Source organism: Cygnus atratus, chromosome 1 (genome assembly GCF_013377495.2).
Source record: "Cygnus atratus isolate AKBS03 ecotype Queensland, Australia chromosome 1, CAtr_DNAZoo_HiC_assembly, whole genome shotgun sequence".
In the NCBI taxonomy this organism is placed as follows: Eukaryota; Metazoa; Chordata; class Aves; order Anseriformes; family Anatidae; genus Cygnus; species Cygnus atratus.
Window position 1 is genome coordinate 177,024,198 of NC_066362.1, and position 20,638 is coordinate 177,044,835.

General features: G+C 37.5%; 1 protein-coding gene across 6 annotated transcripts in view; it reads left to right on the top strand.

Annotated features, from left to right (window-relative positions):
* Positions 1-20,638, top strand: part of DGKH (diacylglycerol kinase eta) — a 183,226-nt gene that overhangs the window by 98,491 nt on the left and 64,097 nt on the right. For 4 of the 6 annotated variants that reach the window (XM_035553390.2, XM_035553391.2, XM_035553392.2 and 1 more), the window contains 2 exons: positions 13,879-13,983; positions 14,310-14,442. In XM_035553390.2, coding sequence (XP_035409283.1) covers positions 13,879-13,983; positions 14,310-14,442 — 238 coding nt within the window. Of the gene's footprint in view, positions 1-13,878; positions 13,984-14,309; positions 14,443-20,638 lie in introns of those variants that run through there. The other 2 variants (XM_035553395.2, XM_035553398.2) reach the window with 2 other exon arrangements.

The window sequence follows — 20,638 nt, forward strand, 5'->3', positions numbered from 1 at the left end:
TTTGAGGTATTATTTTGTATAGCTGCCGTTAGACCTTTAGTTTAGGTTAGGCCAACTTCTAGTCCATTTAAGACTTTACAAAAAGCCATGGACACTCAATTTCTTACTTATATCTTCTTTCTTTCATACTTTCTTATATTCAGAAAAGGGAAAATTCTGACTAGATAAAATCTTATCTAATTGTGTCTGAGAGTAACAGAAGAAACAATTTCACTATTGTTCTGGAAGGTGTCCTGTAGGAACATGGGAACTAGTGTACTCAATGTTACTCAGGATAGAGATTCAGATTGCCCTAACTTCAGTTTGGGATTCAGTGATGGGTTTAGAGACCCCTAAATATAGGTATCTAGGATAAGATTGATATCTATTTAAAGTAGATTCCTGCATTTACTCTATTCATTATAGACTCCACTGATGATTAACTAAATCTCCTGTAGCTGTGATAGGAGCTTTGTCATCCAGACAACCAAAAATGTAGACTCTGACTTTCAGCCTTCCGAATCTAATCTTTTTTGTTGAATATGCAGCTTCTGAGAATGGTCATCTTGAGAGGGCAGGAGCTGCAGTGGGCAGATCTGCTGTCCTGGAAAGCCTGCTGCAGTTCTTAGTAATTGGAAACTGGCTGGAAATGAGACTTTGTATTCCAGCCAATAACATTGATTACTGTGACTCTGGATATGCTTGCAGAAATGTCTAATATCATTTTTTTGCTGATTTTTTTGGTTTTAGTGATGCTATACATCATATGGGAGTCCATTTATTCTGTGGAAAAATATTTCCTTAGATAGGAAGTGGGGTTTTAAGAATTCTCACCTAGTACGATGAGGGAAAGGCAGCAGAAACCCATAAACTGTTCTTTATTTTATCTTTGTTATTGCCTCCTTTTCATTTGCCTGTTTTCTGATGTAAATATTCTTTGTAAATATTCTTCTGTACTCTTATCCATTCTTGTTGTTCTTCGAGCTCTTTTTCTGCAGTATTTTCATGGAAGTGGACCGGTTTTACACTAAGGTTTCCAAGTGAACACAAGTCAAAGACATTTCGGTTTGAGAATATTTTCTAAGTTACAGCCTTTAGCATTCTTTGTGGATTCCATGTTTTGCCTGTTTTCTGCAGCAGCCACACATTATGCATTTTTTATCCTGTGTGACAAAACCAAGGTCCTTTTCCTGTTAATTTGGTGCTGTCTGTGATTCATAAATACTTATTTTTCTGTTTCCGTGTATTGTTGTTTGTTTTTTTTCCCCTCTGGTATGTGTGTCTCAGTTTTTAATGATTTTTTTTTTAAGCCAATGTACTGTCTGTTTAATACCTTGCTTGGCTGTATGCATTGTAATAATTATTATTACAGATAATTTTTTGTCTGTAAACATTTCCATATCACCACACTACTTTACACTCCTTTTCTACTGTAAGAATTTCATCACAAAATTTTGTGACAAAATAATAAGGTGTTTATTATCTGTTATTTTTTTGCCATGTTAAAAATACCTATTACTCCTTTTTATCTTTAAACATCTCTCAATTAGCTTGTCATCTCATCTCATGATTGGGTCATGAAAATAATTAGTCTTCTTGGTTCAATGACTGAACTGAAAACCATTATGGGTCAACCTGATGTTTGAACTTTTTTGAGCAGAAATAATTTATTTCAACTTAAAGGCAATAAGTTTTGTTTCAAAACATTTTTCCCTATTTAAAAAAGGGGAAAAAAACCAAACACATATGGTATTTCATTAAAGTTAGAACCTGAACACAATTTTGTCCCAAAAAGTTGAAGATTTTTTCCCCCAATTCCACTTGTTTTGGTCAGATTTATCAATTCATTTTGACTTGAAAGCAGAGGGTTCTATATAACAAGTTTTTAAAGAAAATATATTTATCCAGCTGGCTGTGATTCCCTTGATTTGCTGTACATATGGGTAGACTTTGAAAAGCTAAACATGTATATTTGCTGATTATATTTTCTTTCACCAATTAGTTTGAGATAGTTAGCTCCTTTTTATAGATTTGTGAGACCATATACTCCATTGCAGCAACTGTACTGCTTAAAGTGTTTCCTATCTATGTTTTTGGCTGTAGTGGATCTTACATCTTAGCTATGGATTTAAAGTTTAGCAGTATATAATTTGTGCGGAACCAGTTTAAAGCACAAAACAGTTCTGCTTGTCTTTGAATCCTACTGTACACTTACTGGTTTTAATGGGAGATTGCCCAGTTGTACTAAAAATTCATGCCATTCAGCAGAATTTCAAGTTGAAAATTACAATTAGACCTGAAGGCACATTGCTTTTTAGCAGTTTATTTCAGCACTGCTTCTTCTGATGTCACTTAGTTCTGTGCTCATTGTTGAGATTAGCTGCTTCTAATTGATTTTAGAAAATTAAATTTTAATATTAACTATGGGCTTTTAAAACAGAATGTGTTGCCAGACCTTTGCAGTGTGTCGGGGTAGATGGTGTGAATTTCTTAGAGACTTGGACACACTTTGCTTCCTTTCTTGCCACCCAGATTTTTTTCTGAGTTCCAGCTGAGGCTTTTCTTCAGGGGCTATGGGAACTTCAGGGAATTCTTCAGGGAATAGGAGAAATACTTAACTTTCCCCAAGCCACATCAAGAGGAAATGAGAACAGCATTTTCCCAGAGGAGTTTTAAACATTTCATCTTTTCTTTAGGTTTGAACACTGTAGACTTCTGTCTTTTTGGAAATCAGAGATAGTCTCAAAGCTGGGAATAATTATCCTGATACTATTTTTTTCCTATTTGGATAATCTAACACCAATTCAATTTTAGTATTGACAATTGTTGAAAATGACTAGCCCAAAGTTCAGGTTCTTTAGCTTTATTTATAAAGTGCCGAAGTGCTTACGGATGCCAGTGGATTTCTCTGATGCTGTCCTGCCTGCTTACAAAATCCATTTTGCTGTAGTTTACTCTCAATGAACATACGAGATGTTGACCTCGGTCATTTTTTTCTTTAGGCAGTTTCTGCTGGCCTAAAAGGTGTGTTGACCTTTCCTGGGCTTTCTGCTGTTTCTCCTTTACTTTCCTTCTTTTTTCTGTAGTTTGGTGAAATCAACTTGCTGCTCCTGTTTTGGGACACTCCTGGGTCTGACTGACTTTGGCTTCTTCCAGACTTCGGGTGGTTTCCCCTGGTTTCAGCTACTGTGAAGCAAAATTTTTTCTTGAGGTGCTTACTGCTCCACAGCCTGCCCAGAAAGTACAGTTGCTTCACAGCCTTATAATCATAGGATCACAGAATTGTTTGGGTTGTTAGGGACCTTTAAGATCATCCAGTCCAGCTCCCCTGCCATGAGCAGGGACATCTTTCACTAGATCAGGTTGTTTAAAGCCACATCCAACCTGACTTTGAACACTTCCGATGATGGGACTTGTTTTTCCCACTGGCATCCCACAGGTGTTGGCATTGCCTGTTTCAGACAGACCTCGTTTTCTGTCATACAGCTGAGATTTAGAGTAGCTGTCCTCACTGTTTTGTAGGGTGACAGATGAAACAATTCAATATCATTGCCTTGTTCTTAGCCTGGGAGATTAATGACATGGTATTATGAAATTATCTGCATGAAGGAAAAAAATAAAGAACAGTAAAGTGCTATATACTGTGTGTGGTGCTATCCTTAGGTTTCCTCTCAGCATACTTTACATCAGATTTATCCTTTAGTTGTGTAATAATTTCCTGGGTTTGGATACACTTAAATTTCCTTTGAGTTCAAGTTCAGTATGAACATGGCTCTACCCAGCACATACTGGGGATGGTGGGAGTTCAGATGCATTTGTAGATGTCTTTACTTAAAGTGTCTTATCTGTGAGCTGAATACCACTCCCAGAAACATTGCTTTTCAAATTCTGGCTTTGGTTTTCTCACAAGGGGCAGTGCATGCCACAGTTTCAAGGTCCAGGGATGGCATATCCAGACGTTGCCCATGTGCCTATTTGCAGTCATGTACAAGGTGGACAGAGGTCCTGGAGTAACATCCTTGAAGTTATCAGGTCCTCTCGATATCTTAGGAAGGTGCAGTATGGCTGGAAACAGATCAAGTTCTCTCCTAGCCTCACCAATGTGACTCAGCTTTGAATGGGTAGCTAACTATTTGGATGTATTTAGCTTTTCCCTAGTTGTGAGCTATCTGCTGCTTCATACAGATACTGATTAGCCTCTAAATGGTGTCGGCTTTTTGCTACTCCTAGCCGGAGCAATACCCAAACCACAGAAACAAAGGGAAAGTGCTTTTTATTCCATTTTGTTCAATTTTCTTGTCCATTTTTTTTCTATATACAGGCAGCTTAGAAACAAAACAAAACTGAAATAGCAAATTAATTATGCTGGAAAAAAAAAGGAGAGACAAAAGCAATTAGTTTGCAGTTGTGATGCACTTAGGTTTTTTCCTCCATTTAGCGTTTGCCCATTTTCCCCTGCCCTCTGACAGTGACAAGAAAAGGTAATGACGCTGAGAGCTCTTTGGGTAGCTTTGGGTGTGGCTTTCAAGTTTTAAGCTCCTTATCTCTGAATGATGCACTGTCTCCCTTTCCCTAGAGTGTCTGGAGACACTGAAGCTTTAAGTTTCATTATGAAAAAGCAATAAAGCCTTTCAGTTGTGAGGCTAAAATCCGTAGATAAATCACTTGGGATTGAGCTATTACAAGAAAGCTGAACAGTTTTCAGAAGAGGAAAAAAATGGGATCGTTCAAATGTCAATGTTCTGGGCTATATTGTATATTTTGGTTCTGGTTACATTTACCTGGAGCTTTCCGCAGTTTTGAGCTTAAGCAGAAAGTTTTAAAAAATAAGTCACAGAAAATGCAAGTTTCTTTTTCTTCCTTTAGTTTTCAAAGAGTTTATCTAATTGGTGAAACACAATAGGTAGACTTGCATATAAGTAAATAAATAAATCTTTTACTTACTGCTCTGAACTCATAGCATGGCACCAATGGAACCACTGGGATATTTGGAGTACAAGCACTGTTCTATGAATTAGCGAAAGAGGATTGCCAGATTACATTCTTCCTGCAGTTTTGAGCTTTGCTGTTCTCTGTTGTTTCTTTCTGTTCTTGCTTTAAAAGTAGTTGAAATACCTGGATAAACCTTAAAAAGTATCCCTCAGTGCAGTTCCTGTATACAAAACAATTTTATAAACAGTGCTGTTGGCGTAAGCTTTGAATAAATTTCCTGCTTCAAGTGAGCAAGGATCCTTAACTTCAAGCAGCTGGATTATGTTTAAACAGGAGTCTGTTGTTACAGAAGAAAACAGTCAGCTGCTGTTCTATTTTATCTAACTTTACACCTAATGCCATTAAATATATAACTAAATGTCTTCCTTGAAGCACTGAAGCCGTCCCATCTGCTAGACATGTAATGAGCTTGTGAGGCAGGCACTAAGAGCACAGCCCTGCGAAGTGACTTAACAACATTTTATGTAAAAACTTCAAAGAACTTGCAGGCCTTGAACTATATATAGCAGTTTCCAGTTTACGTTTACAAGAATGGTTGGTTGTTTTTACTATATTTAAGTACTGATTTAAGATAAATTTCTGATTCTCCAGTCCAAATTGATGACGCTTTCCTACGCTGGTTCTTGTAAATGTCTTGCTATAAGCTTGTACTTCTGAAGGAATGATATTTTTATTTTTACAGTTGGTTTATGTTGGATACATGAGGTCAAAACAGAGAAACTGTTGGTTTCTGACAAACTCATCTTTGCTGGTTACTTTGTGCATCTGTTTTATTGTTCCCGACAGGACATGTTGTAGCTGGATTTCTTGATTTACCTGGATTCTGTTTTCACAGAATGACAGCAGAGCTGAGGTTGGAAGGAAATCACCTGGGCCAACCCTGCTACTCAAGCAGGGCCATCTAGAGCTGGCTGTCCAGGACAGCGTACAAGTGGCTTTTGAATATTTTCAAAGAGGGAGACTCCTCAACCTCTCTGAGCAACCTGGACCTGTGCTCATGCACCTGCAGAGTAAAAAACAGAAGTGTTTGCTGATGTTCAGATGGAGCCTTTTGTGTTTCAGTTTGTGCCTACCGCATCTTATCCTGTCATGGGGCACCACTGAAAAAAGCCTGGCTCCGTCTTCTCTGCACCCTCATTCAGACATTGATAAGATCCCCCCCAAGCCTCCTCTTCTCTAGGCTGAGCACTCCCAGCTCTCTCAGCCTCTCTTCATAGGAGAGGTGCTCCATCCCTCTGATCATCTTGGTGGCCCTTTGTTGGATTCTCTACAGCATGTTTGTGTCTCTCTTGTACTGGAGTACCCAGGACTGGACCCAGTACTCCAGGTGTGGCCTCACCAGTGCTGAGTAGATGGGAAGGATCACCTCCCTGCTGGCAATAGTTTGTCTAACACAGTCCAGGATACTGCTGGACACCTTTGCCACAAGGACATGTCATTGACTCCTGTTCCTTTTCTGCAAAGCTCTTTTACAAATGGACTGCCCGCAGCATTTGCTGATGCCTGGGATTATTTCTCCCAAGGTACAGAACAATGCGCTTCTTGTCCATGAGGTTCCTGTCAGCCCATTTCTCTTCCCCCTTCGAGGTGCCTCTGGATAGCAGCTCTACCTTTTGCTGTATGCACTACTCCCCCCAGTTTTGTGTCATCTGCAGACTTGCTGAGGGTACGCTGCCCCATGGTCTAGATCATGAATGAAGATGGTGAACAGGACTGGACCTGACTATTGACCCCTGGGGTGCACTGCTAGTTACTGGCCTCCAATTAAACTTTGTGACATAGACCACAACTCTCTCTGGGAGCTAGTTTTCAATCTACCTTATTGTGCCCTCATCCAGCCCATACTGCATCAATTTTTATATGAGGAGCTTATGGGATAGTGCTGAAAGCCTTACTGAAGTTAAGTAATATCCACCTCTTTCCCTTCATCCACCTTAGACAGTCATTTCATCATAGAAGGTTATCAGGTTGGTCAAGCATGACTTCCTGTTGGTGAATACATGCTGAAGGTGACTCTGTGTCATCTTCTTGTCCTTCATATTCTGGGAGATGCTCCTTCATTTTTGCTAGGGATGTGGTCCACCAAAGACACCTAAGTTGCCTGGCCTGGATTCGACTGCAAAGTGAAATCAGTGCAGACCTTGTACGTGGGTCCTGCCTTTTAGTTCAGCCCATTTGTCCTGGTGTGCTGGTGTGGGATATGCATCATGGGACCTTTCCTTCCCTCTCCTAAGAATCAAAATTCTTACCATGGGGGCCAAAAACACACATTGTTTTGTTACTTGTGAGAATGGCAACAGTGAAATGGGAGAATGCCAGCAAAAAGAGGGAAGCAACATTTTAGTGGAGTAGACAGAACTAATTGGTCTGATAATAAATTCTGTATTGTTCTCAGGCAAATACAATAGCCATTTATTACTCACCTTGCTTTTAAGTTCTCAACTCCCTCTGTGTGGTAATTTATACTTTTGTCTGGCTTGTCTTGAAAAATAATACTGACTATTCACTGTAAAGCACTAGTTACATGTTTGGTAGTGATAGCTCTGTATAATTTATTTAGTATTCTTAACACAAAAAAAATAAAAGTACCCAACTGTTAATCTTTGTGATTTTTGCAGACAGGTTCAGGTAGATTCATATGCATCAATGACCCAAGCAGCCTACACCCATGTCTATGACAAAGATGCATTCATCCATCCTCCAAGGTCCTTGTGAATGTGGTGGGGTCCTCATTTCCATGAGGACAAGAAAATGAAGGGGCAAACAGATAGCAAGGGAGGACTGCTATCCTGCCACAGTATTATTTGCCAGAACTCACTCCCCAACTTCTTACAGGACAGATAAGTTACAAAGCATTGATTCTCTTATGTACACGCCCCAGATGTTAGGTGCTGTCCCTAACAGGAAAGGTGGGGAGTGCTCTCTTGTTATATTGCCCTCTCTTCATTTGTTCCAGAAAGATATTTTAAAAATATCTGTTCAAAGAACAGGAAAACCATTTCCCCACCCGCTTCTAAGTGATGTTTCTACATTACTAAGCCAATTCAAGATCTGTCATACTAAGTGCTATTAGTCTAATGCCTGATAATAGTTCAGAGCAGCACAAGTTACTTTAATGCAAATATCATGTTGCAGGAAGTGGGGTGCTTTACAATAGCTGCTCTATTGCTGCTGAATGCAGACCATTATTTTCTTGATTAGCAAATGTAGTGTGTGCATTTTTCTTTGAATTGATGTTTTGGCTTTGTTTTTGATAGCAAATTACAATATTGCTGTGAAATATCTTTTTTTTTCCAAATAATTAATGCAGTTTTTAATGGTGAATTGTGGTTTTAGGGACGTTCATGTGTGCACAAAAACCATAAGAATTTGGTTTTGATGTAGTTACAATGAGAAGGGAAGCAGAAAAGGTGTATTCCAGAACATCCACAAAGAAGCCACCATTTTACTGTATTGTTGACAGCATTGATTTTGCAATTTTACGCTGCTGTTTTCTTTTTGATAATGTATAAGTATTCGAGACAGCGCATAATATTTATATTAGTTGAAGTACCTATCAATAACTGCTGTTGTCTATAAAAGACTGCTTAGTTGAAATACCCTGGCATTAATTTATTTTTGATTTACCTTGCTTTGACTTGCTGGTAAGATGAACAGTGATTGTTTGGAAGACAGATTAAGTATTTTACCTCGTAAATGTGCAAGGGAGATGTTTATGGCAGCATCTTTGTTCCTGTATTGCAGTAAAGAGAATGAATTCATCACATTGCCAGCCTGTAACCTGACTAAATCAACACCCTTTGTAGTGCACAGGACTTCCACATAAAGGAACCGTGAACTTTAGCCACCAAACTGTAGGACCTGTATCTTCTGAAATACTGCTGATGTGATAAAATGTTGACATCTAGAAAATGTGCTCTAACTGAACTTTGGTTCTTAATGATTTAATTTTAAAAGTTATGCCTTCAACCCAATGGGTTTATATTTATATAGAATGTTGTTGGTAAAGTTAGCCCCCATGAAAGCAAAAGTTGCTTTCAAATTTGCAGTGAAATTAATGGTAATTTTATTTCTCTTCAAGGTTTTAAGCTTTTTCCTAATAAGTGCTCTTTGAAATAAAAATTGCAGTAGTGGCCCAAAACTTGACTCTGTCGTTTTCATCAAAATAATTTCTGGATGTACATCTGTATATGTATATGTATACAAGTATTTATATTTTTTTAGAACCAGATTATTTTAGTTTCAACATGTGTGAAAATCCCAGTTTATGGCAAGACGTTGTATTGTGACAGACCGAAAAATGTCCTCTTCTCTCCTTCATTCCCCCACTGAAAAAGCCCGTTATTTTCCTGAACATGACAGGAACATTATTGCAACAGTGGACCACCTTTCTTGCTATTCAGACATTTTTTATTCTCTCTGATGTTTTAGGATTTGCATTGTTTCCCATTGACTTTTGAGACTGTGCATGTTCTCTCTATCCCTACTGCGTTAAAAGTGTTTTTTATTCCCACTACCTCAATTTCATTACTTTCCAATATACTGCAGTATCTGGCTTTGGTATCTCACTCTTCCAAAATCAGCAATGACTTCTTCCTGGCTACTTGGCAAGGGTGAAAATTTTCAGTGCAACTTAATCTTCTAAATTAAATCTGCTTGATTTATTTATTTTTAAGGCCTTTTGTCTGCTGCTTCGTCCTTTTAGATTTGTCTGCTGCTTTGTCAGCGTGTGAACCATTAGCACCTGACTCCCCCTAAGATTTAAGAATTTTCTCATTCTTATGTTCCCTCAGTGGTCTTCCAGTGGTTCCTGTGATACTTCTTTGTCATTGCATTTTATGATTTCTTCTTGTCTATTGAGAGTTTAGCATATTCAGAGTGATATATAAATAGTCATATTTGGGGCAGTGAGCAGTAATAAAGGAAAAAAAATGAGATATGTAATAGAAGAAAAGATACTGACTACAAGAATCTGAATATGGGTACATGCAATGAGATGAGATAACGAGCAAAATCCAATTTACATGGTTAGAAATTAGTTCTAAGGACAATTAAAAGCATTTAAATTTTGATCATATCTGCTTGCAAGTTTAACTGTCTTTAATAAATGCACTCTAAACATATCACTGAGGTTAATTTATCATAACATTCTGTGAGCATTAATAAGAATCACAGAATGGTTTGGGTTGGAAGGGACCTTAAAGATCACCCAGTTCCAAACCCCCTGCCCTGAGCACGGACACCTCCCACCAGACCAGGTTGCCCAAAGCCCGATCCAGCCTGGCCTTGAACACCTCCAGGGATGGGGCAGCCACAGCTTCTCTGGGCAACCTGTGCCAGGGTCTCACCACTCTCTGAGTGAAGAATTTCTTCCTCATATCTAATCTAAACCTACCCTTTTGTAGTTTAAGGTCATTACCTCTTGCCCTCTGATCATCTTCATGACCCTCCTCTGGACTCGCTCTAATAGGTCCACATCCTTCTTGTGCCAGGGGCCCCAGAGCTGAACACAGTGCTCCAGATGGGGTCTCACGAGAGCAGAGCAAAGGGGGACAATCACCTCCCTCAACCTGCTGGCCACGCTGTTTTGGTGCAGCGCAGGATACGGCTGGCTTTTCGGGCTACAGGTGCACATTGCCAGCTCATGGTGAGCTTCTCATCAGCCAACACCCCCAGGTCCTCAGGGCTGCTCTCAATCCATTCTCTGCCCAGCCTGTATTTGGGCTTGGGATTGTCCTGACCCATATGCAGCACCTTGCACTTGGCCTTGTTGAACTTCATGAGGCTCGCACAGAAAGCCTGCCTTTTGTGTAAACACAGATAAGATGATCAAGGAAATTATTCTCAGTTTAGGACAACCAAGAACAGCTATACTGAGTTACTGTAAAGCTCATAAATGTATGCTGAATTGGAGTCATATAGCAGCAGTAGCAGATATTCATGAAAGGAGTTTAGGACATAGGACATGTATAGTGATTCTTCCTCTTGCATAATTTCATAATATTCAGTAGCTGTTGGACTTTAAGGACTTCCTAAGCTGAAGGTTTGGGATACTGTTTTACAGTATATGATGCATCTGTTCTTGATGAATTTGTCAAATACCTTCTTAGACATTTATACTTTTGGTCTTCTAAGCAGCCTTTGGGAATACTTTCAAATCTTAATGATGTGTTACATTTAGATAAAAAACACTTCTTTTTGTTTGATAATCAGTTCCTTGATTCCCTGAGTTCTTATGTTACATGAACTATCTAATAATACATCTTCTCCATGATTTTGTAGAGTCTGAAATGGATGAAAACCTAAATGGACTGCTTAGATTCTTTCTCTCTCTCCCCTCCCCCTTGGAATTATCAGTATTTTTGCATATAATGCATTTTGTCTTCTTTTATGTATCATATTCCTTCTTGAAGTTGTTAGAAACATGTAATTTAAAGGGAATATGTAGATTAATCATCAATTATATAGATGCTGTATATTTACAGAAATGTATCTTCCAAATTTCATTTTTATTTTTATAGCACTGATAAGTAATCCTACATTCGTGCCATCATCAGTATATAATTTAACTCTTAGGCTGCTGAAATACTCTCAACAGATAACATAATATTATATATATGTATTATTATATATATAATGGGCCCGCTCCCATTAATATTATAATATTATAATATATAATATAATATTATATATATATATATAATGGGATATAGGAATTTCTGGTATGTTTGTATGCATTAGTTAGCAGTGTTTGGTGACATGATTTGGTTGCCTGTACATTTGTGTGTAGGACCTTTAGGGATGCCCTTGGGTGTCCCACCTGCCTTTTTCATACCTACTTCTCTAGGTGCTATGGCCCTCTATTGTGTCTACCAGCCCTGTGCAGATGCCTTGGATTACCAAAGGGCATCTCAGCTGGCACTAGATAATTCAGCATAGGTAACAACCCAAGGTCTTGATTTTGGGAGGGGAGAGTGAGAGAATGGGCAGGGGATTTCTGTGGTTGGTAATATTAAAGAAATGAGTAATAAAAATAAATGTTACATTTATCAAGATCAAGATTTCTAAGAGTCTTCAGCAGTAAATGCGGCAGTTGTTGCTTAGTGGCATTTCACAGCATCTCGTTACAGGTTAGAATCAGTAATGAGCAGGGAGGAAGGACAGACGTGAAGTGCAGGATTTTGGGTGGACTTTGCCCTTACTTAATCCATGTTATAATGTCATGCTAGCTAATAGGAAATAATCTGGTTGGGTGTTTTTGTGCAAATAAGATTTCTGAGTCTACTGAAACCTGGAAATTCCTGCAGAATGCTGATTGTTGTTGGAGCCAGGGTTATATTATGATTTAATGGCTTTTCTGGGCTTCATTTGATGACCTGGCCTAGAAAAACATTTTGAAGTAATAAAGCGTCTGTTTGGCTCCAAACTAATGAGAGAAGCATTGCTCTTTGCATTAACTGTTCTTTAGGAAGAGTCATGGATAGCTACTAATAAACCTTATTAAAAAGCTTAAGCATGATTGAGGGAAATAGAAAACAGAGAAACTATTCACTTCGATGTGAAGTGCGTACATCAAAAAAAAAAAAAAAAAAAAGAAAGGCAAGCCCAAAGGGTTTTTGCCTCTCCTCCATGTGACTTGCAGCTTGCTGCACTTCAGTTACGTTGCCTCTGAGATATGTTAAAGTGCAGCTCAGTTTAATGAAGAAGCGGGTAGGACAAATCAAGGCTAGAGACTATTTACAGCAGAGACTAGGTAAGTAAATGCAGATGTAGATAAGTGCTTACTAATATTGTGCAAATGTTTTAATATCTAGCCTGTAGCATTTAAAAAATATTCAGAGCTGATGTTTTTTGGTGGTCCTTTCTTGGTCCTTTCTTTGTTTTATTTAAGCAATAAGCAGGTGTGGGTGGTACATGCAATGCAATGGATTTATATATGAGTGATAAAGATTTAATTTTATTTTTTTCAGACTTCCTCCAAAAAAAATCACAAATAATTTCCCTGTAATTTCTTGTAGTTATTTTGTTTTAAATTCTTTGCTGTGAAAGTAACTGCTTCATCTATTTTAGTGCATTGCTCAAAATAATTTCAGTGGGAGTTAGCTGATAGTTTCTGGTGCTTTACTGTTATTTTAATTATTTTTCTACTAGTGAGGGAAAGGGGGAAACAGCGTCCACTCTCTGAACCTCCTAGGTAAAGCATTTTCAGATTTCTAGAATCTAAATCCAGACCACTGAAAACTCCTCAGCATCAACTTGCTTCAGGAATTCCTTCAGCTGCTCTAGAAGGACTGTAGGATTTGTTTTCAGCTGTTTACTTTTGTTTTCCATGTCTTCCTATAAAGATTTGTTTGTGTTCCTAGACTGAGACTTTATACAGAAAGTTCGTGTTTAAATGTATATATGTGTAAAACTCTGTAAATGTAATGTCAATATATAAGTTAGAGAAATATGGTGAAAGCTTTTGTAGTTTTTAAGACTTGGAGGTTTTTGTTTGTTTGTTTATAGTAATTTGAATGGATCTTGCGGTTGCTATAATGCTGTTATGAACTAGGATTGCAATCATAGCAAATTAGTAATTTCTAGAACATTTCTTTTACTGGTTTCAGTGTCTTCTGCTTGAGTATTTAAGCCTTAGTGCATCAACAAAGAGCCGTGAAGGAGGCATAATCAATGTACATTGTAAAAAACTGTATTGAAGCCCAATTTGAATCTTGGGAACTGCAGAAGGAAAAGCAAACTTTTTCATTGTTGGTAGTGTATTAAAGAAAATGTTACTTTTAAACATTGAATAACTTGTGGTCTAGGATGTTTTTTCCTTTAGCTTCATCTCACAGTTTACATTAAATACTGTATTCTATCATGAGCTTTACTATTTGGAATCATCAGAGTGCAAATCTTTTCCAGATAATCACTCCATTTAGGAGGCTAATATTGTGTGCTGAGAACAGAAAAGAAATGGAGGACTGGATAAGCTCTTTAAAGTCCGTACAGTCCAGGGAACACTATGAGGTAAGTTGATAACCCTGTTGGTGCAACCTGTTCTAGCTCAACAGATCAAGCTACAGGACACAGAACTAGAGTAGTCCACCCTTTTAAGTGTGAAAAGCGTATTTGATATCAGAATGAAGCTTCATGTTAAGAGCTTTACTAGCAGAATGAAAGCTTTTTATGATACTTTTGTTTAGAAGTTTGGAGGGAAAGCAAGCTGAGTATCCTTTTGAAAATGCTTTTCATGAACATTGCACTGTCCCCCTGTAATGTGGAACCATAGGTAATTTCAGTCACCGTAGCTGTGTTCTGTACTTGCAAATTTGTCTTAACTTCTCCTTTACTAGACCGCACAGTTTAATGTGGAACATTTCTCAGGGATGCATAACTGGTACGCCTGCTCCCATGCCCGACCTACCTTCTGTAACGTGTGTAGAGAGAGCCTCTCTGGAGTCACTTCTCACGGCCTGTCTTGTGAAGGTAAAATAAACGCTTTCTTCCCCCTGTTTATAATGCTGTGTATAAATTACTGACAGTTTAAGGCAAGTAATGATTCTGAAAATAATGAGTAAGGAAAAAAGCCTGAAGGGAGAAATCTGTTCACGTGAGTGGCTTTCTCTTGGAGAGAGTGACTGCTAATGATATGGCTCGCCTTCTTCGTGCTCTGGGTGCCTTTTTCTAACTCAGTTCAGTAAAAATGTTTCATTCTGAAGCAGCTACTAGGTTTGGAATGTGCTTGCCGGAGTGGAGGGCTTGCAAGGAAAGACAGGATTTCTTTGATATGTACTTGAAAAATGCAGATGCGTAACAAAATAGTCTTACTTGTTTGCAGAATCAGCATTCCTCAGAAAAAAAGAAGTCATACTGATACTTTCTGCCCCAAGTCTATAAAAATTATTAACACTTTGCTGCTGAGAGTTTTCTTGCTTTAAAGATTCTGTCATTCATTGAGGGAATGGGGATTTAAATGCCTTTGCATTTGGATGGATGAAAAAAACAGATGAAATCCATCAGAAACAAAAAGGAGACGTCTAAAACTTCAGCATTTAGCTTATCTGGAGAAATGATCTTTTGCAAATAAATATTTGTGATAAACCTGAAGCAGCTTATGTATTTTCTAGTGTGAGTTCTGTGAAAAAGCAGTAACAAGTCTGCTTGTGTTAGAATAAAGAAGAAAAGTCTTATTGTGACCTTATGATATATAAGAAATTTAGACACAGGTATCACTTTATTGCTTATGTATGAAATATTTAATTACAAAATAGCTAACTGTCCAGATAAGAGTTACTTTTACTGACACCATTCAAGACTTCAGTTCTGGATGCATGTTACCCAACTGCAAATGCATTTCTCTTATCAATGCTGTTATGATGCTGAAGGTCTGTGTATGATAATGTGTATTAAGGAAGTCCTGCAAAAGAGGCATTAACTCACCGTCCTGTATTACCTGTGCTTTTAAAGTAGCTAATAGTGCAATTGTCAAGGAACAGGGCAAACCCACTTCATAGGAATTAAGGTAGCATATTTACATCCAACTTCTCTGGTATATGTTTTCCACTGTGTATAAGTCACTTGGACACGGTATTTTCAGTGCCTGATATTGGCAGATGGAAGTGTCATGTGCTTAACTAAAATGCAGTTTTATTGCATCTATGTTCAAATACAGTTATATTTGCTCAGGCAAAGGAAAGGAAAAGCTCTTTTCCTTCTAGGTATGGTTGCAGTGCTTCTAAGTAAGGTTTTAATTTTCAAGGAGTTGGCGTTAAATTTACATGAAGGTAGTTTCCTTAATTTCCAGATTTGGACTTTGTCAACTTCCTGCATAATTTATTATAAACTAATGCTACTTTTATCCACGTCTCTGGTGCCAATTGATCTTTCACCATTTTTTTTTTTTACAAATTACTATTAATGGTAGACAGGATTAGCTTCCTCTGTCACAGTTTCATAAACATATATGACCTGGATTGGTTTAAACGTAGATATTATGATGTTCATTTACCTGTAAAGAAGTTCGCCTCCTCTTACTCTTTAGCTGCTAGCTTACACGTATTTTCTCTTTTCTTTTCTTTTCTTTTCTTTTCTTTTCTTTTCTTTTCTTTTCTTTTCTTTTCTTTTCTTTTCTTTTCTTTTCAGTATTTTTAAAAAAATAAAAGGAGTGCCTTAATTATGCATCTAATCTAAACCAGTTGCAGGTTGACTTTTGTATTGAAATACTCTTACTTCTTCCGCCATTCTGTAAAAGCCACAGTAACCATCCTGAATTTCTTCATGTAAAAAGTGTATATTGGTTTGATACAAGTTCTTTCTCTGAAATTCTTATGTGACTGGGTTCATATTTACTTGCTTCTGTCATTTGCACTTCTAATGCATTTTACCATCTATTTTTTGACTTACCCTGAGTTAGCAATATATACTGTTTTAAGAGATGATGCAGTGTAGGTATGGAGTCTTCACATTCCCCAGACATGTTCTGTTCTACTTTTTCTCATTGCAGCTTTAAAAAAAATGTTTAAATATTCATGCCTGACATCTGAAGCCTCTAGTGCTGCTTTACTCTGGGAATCCATTTATATCTATACTAAATTCAATTATTTGTGTGGTCGTTGATCCCAAGCTTCTCTATTATCTCATGTATTAAGCAGCATGAGAGGCTTCTTCTCAGGAGATATTGGAACTCTTCCTCCTTTCAGTGGTTTGGGTTACTGGCACACCAAGTTATCTTGAAAGTAGCTTAGAGCCTTTGTACTCTTTGTGGTCTGATTCTGGACTGCTAGCTGTAGGCAAAAATAAAAATAAATCCCTTTGCTGACATTCTGCAGCTCACAATACTTTAGAAGATCACTCGTAATATTTTATTCTCTTAGACCTGCTGGTCTCCAATAGTACTACACAACAGTTTTTTTAGCCTGATAGCACGAGCCTCATTTATTTTGAGAGTAAGCTGGGTGCCTTCTTTTTGGGGGCCTCTTCTCTGCCAGTAACCTTTGGCAAAGGTTGACCAAATTAAATACAGGCACCCTGAGGATACTTCTGTAAGTTTTGTGAAAGCTAGTGTTGGAAAAGGGGGCATGTTAATGCCTTTACTAGGGGAAAGACTATAGTGTGAACTTGCATCTCTTTAGAAGTCAAAGAATCAATATGAAATGTCAAAATGAAGGCATAAATACATATCAAACCATGCTGCATTCTTTTTACTGCTCAAAAAGCAGTTGACTTTTAAAAAAGTTAATTGTATGCAATTGTGCAGTGCTATTCCCCCCACTGGTTTCTTCTTCTGTGTCTTCTCAAAAGATAATGTACTTTTTAAGTGGTTTTTGTGTGTGGTGTTGATAAATGAAGATTTTCCTCTAGCTAACTCTAAAGGAATGATCTCCCCTACATTCATCCACAGTCTTTAGTAGGACAGAGAAATTACATATTTTTATCTTGCTTTGGAAATTTTCACAAGCAAGCTGAATAAAGTAAGGCTTTTGTTCTTTATGCTCCTCAGATATTTCTCTTATTCGGAATTTAGCTTGCTATATGCTCAGGAATCAAGAGGTTGTCAGGAAATATGGAGATATATTGAATATTTAGACAAAGAATCCTAAAGATCTACAGATTGCTATCTACAGAAGCTCTTTCAAAGCTCTTTAGCCTCAATTTCTCTGTATTAATACTGCATTTCTATCCAAGTCATTGACAGTGAATGCAGCCTTTTTGATTATTCTCGAAGATGTATTTCTCTATGTTGTGTTTTCGTTATCATGACTGAGTCTTGATGACTGAGTATTCCTAATAAGATGGAAATTGCAGTTTAAATGAGATGCTCTCTACTGTGATGAATTGCACAGACAAAACAATGTTGAAAGAACAGTTTAGGATCATAAAGTCAAGCAATAAGAAAATACTAGGGTTAAATTGTCTCAGCAAATGCACTTTGTGCACTTGATCTTTTTTCATTACAACTGCTTTTTTTTTTTTTTTTTTTTTTTCACACAAAACTCTCATCCTCTTACCCATTGCCCAGGGCATTGCACATACATTGGTTGGGTACTCATTGTCTCCAGGACTTTTGTCACATTTTTTTCAAAGACTGGAGAATGAATAGTGAGTGAAGCCACTTGGAAGAGAAAGGATGTTTGTAGTTAAATTAGACTATAGAAAACTGTGTTCTGGGACTTTGTATCACACTGTACCCCTTTGCAATCCTGGGAAAACCATTTAACTGATATTTCTGATCAAATCCGTAGTTACTTGTTTGTTTTCTGGGCACCTAGATTGATAATCTGGGGCCTATATCATGGAAGTGCTGAGTGTTCTATAACTGCTGAACTCAGCTGAAGCTGCATTTTGAAGAGACTGATACAAGATATCTAGTATTGAATGAACAGGTCTTCGTTGCCTTTTTGATACCCCAAATTAGTGGACAACATTGTCCTTTATCTCTGTATGCTTCACTTACCCCTTTGTTAAAATGGGTGTTAAATCAAACCCATATTTGCCCATTTGCCCAGTACAGAGAAAACAAAGGTGCATTTTTTCAAAAATTGTCATGCTGAACACAATAATTAAAAAAAAAAAAAAAGACCAGGAAGAAATGAATATTTGTGTCTAAAAAGCAGTATTTCACTAGCTTTTGGTAAATGAGGCAAATAGCTGTTGAAAATTACTATGAATCAGAGTACGGCACAGGTGCATACTTATCAAGAACCACCCATTCATGAGGCAATGAGGGTCCTCTTCTCAAAAAGAGCATTATCAAGTAACTGAAGATTTCACACATGCATACAGAAACTAATTAAAGTTGCATGACTAACTTGATTTTGTAGTCCTTATCTTTGTAATACAAGTATTTTTAGCACTCTGAAGTATAAATCAACTTAGTTACTGAAATGAAAATACTAAAAGCTACCAAGAAACTACTGAATTTTATCCTATAAAACATAGGCATAGACTGCAAATTGGAGTGAAGTTAGGTTGCTGTTTTCATTCAAGTCACTCCATTTTCACTGTGGTTTGTCAATCCTATGTGTGATAGTATTCTTGGAAACAAAACAGCAGGTTTCTTGGAATACCCCAAGACAAATCCTTCTATCTGGACAACGTAAACTCAGGGGTCGTCAGATCAGTTTCAGAACTTTGGATTTGGCCTTTAAAGTTGGAAAAGAACAGCCTCAGTGTCTTGTTCTTTGAAGAACGCAGAAGACAGTACTCATAAAATAGGTGTTAGAGTGGTAAGGTTGGCAGGACACTCAATGTCTTTTCCCCAACGTAGTCGTATTGATGGGTGGATAGAATGAAAGGCCTTTGAGGCAGAAGTATTTTATAGCAAAGATCTATATTTTGAATGCAAGAGCTTATTTGATGACATTCTATAATGTTGACTTTTCTCCATTATAGATAATAATAGCAGCAGATTTAATCACTCTCTGACAGCAGATGTTGGTGTAACTGTGACAACTGTTTGCTAATTAAGTCATTCTGTTGGTTGGCTTTCAGAGAGATCAACTTTATATTCCAGCTAGAAACATTTACACAGGAAATTAAAATTTAAAATAATGTTCTACAAATAGTCTAGATTTGGATTGGCTGTTTTTTTTTTTTTTTCTTTTCTCATAATTTAAATTTCATTGGCAAAGTAGTGGCTTAGCAACATGTTTGCATATTTCCAAAAGATTTCAGATATCAGACAAATTTGTGAATGGAATCCAATATCATCTGAGACAAAAGACGTTAGGGGCTAGTGGTAACTAAGGTTGAGATTTGACTTAAAATTTCCCTTATACCGCTCTTTTCTGTTCCACTGTGTGTTTTGATGGAAAATTCCATTTGTGTCTTAAGATCGTTGTTTCTAGTAATGTTTGTTCAATGCTCAAAATAATTTGAATTGTTGTTAGATGATATTGGGGCTGCAGGGGGTGACTTACAGAAAGTCTAGTTTGAGATTTGTTAAATTATATTGTGCCCACAAAGCGAACTTTAGCTGTCTCTTGCCAGAATATTGTCCATAATGTGGCTTGCTGCAGGTCTTCACATCCTTTTGTGGCTGAGAGGGCAGAAGGTGAATACAGGGCACTGAGATCTATTTGAAGGTCAAGAGGATTTTAAAATTCTGTTATTTTTGCATGCCTTAGTCATTTGGATTTTTCTACTGCCCCTCATTCTTGATGTGTTCTATTTTGATCTGCACAGCAAAGACAAATGCATATCATTTTTGAGTTCAAGGCTGAATTTGATTGCATGTCTTCTCCAAAACATTCAAGTGGCAAAACTGCTCAAGGCCCAACACATTTGAAAATACAGCTTCTGTTTCTATGCTTCTCTGACAGCTGAGTTTTTAGACATGTGGAACCAGCTTGCATTGGCAAACTCACAACAACATGATGCTGAGCTATTTTGAAAATGCGAGCCTATCCTGTTAGTTGAGGAATATGGGATATTTGCACACGTTGAGTCTGTGAACACTGCTTTTTGAAATGACCAGGGGAGTTGCTGTAAAGCAGCAATACTCCTTTTTCTGTTTCCTTTTCTTTCTTTGAACTAAACACATGCTGTCACACATCTCCCAGAATACAGATAATGGCTGTCAAATGTTGCTTCCATAGTTTCTGTTCACTTTTTAAATTGATCTGGCAATGGATCAGTGGAATTAAAATGAGAAATTTATGATTCACAAGACCTTTTCTACCAT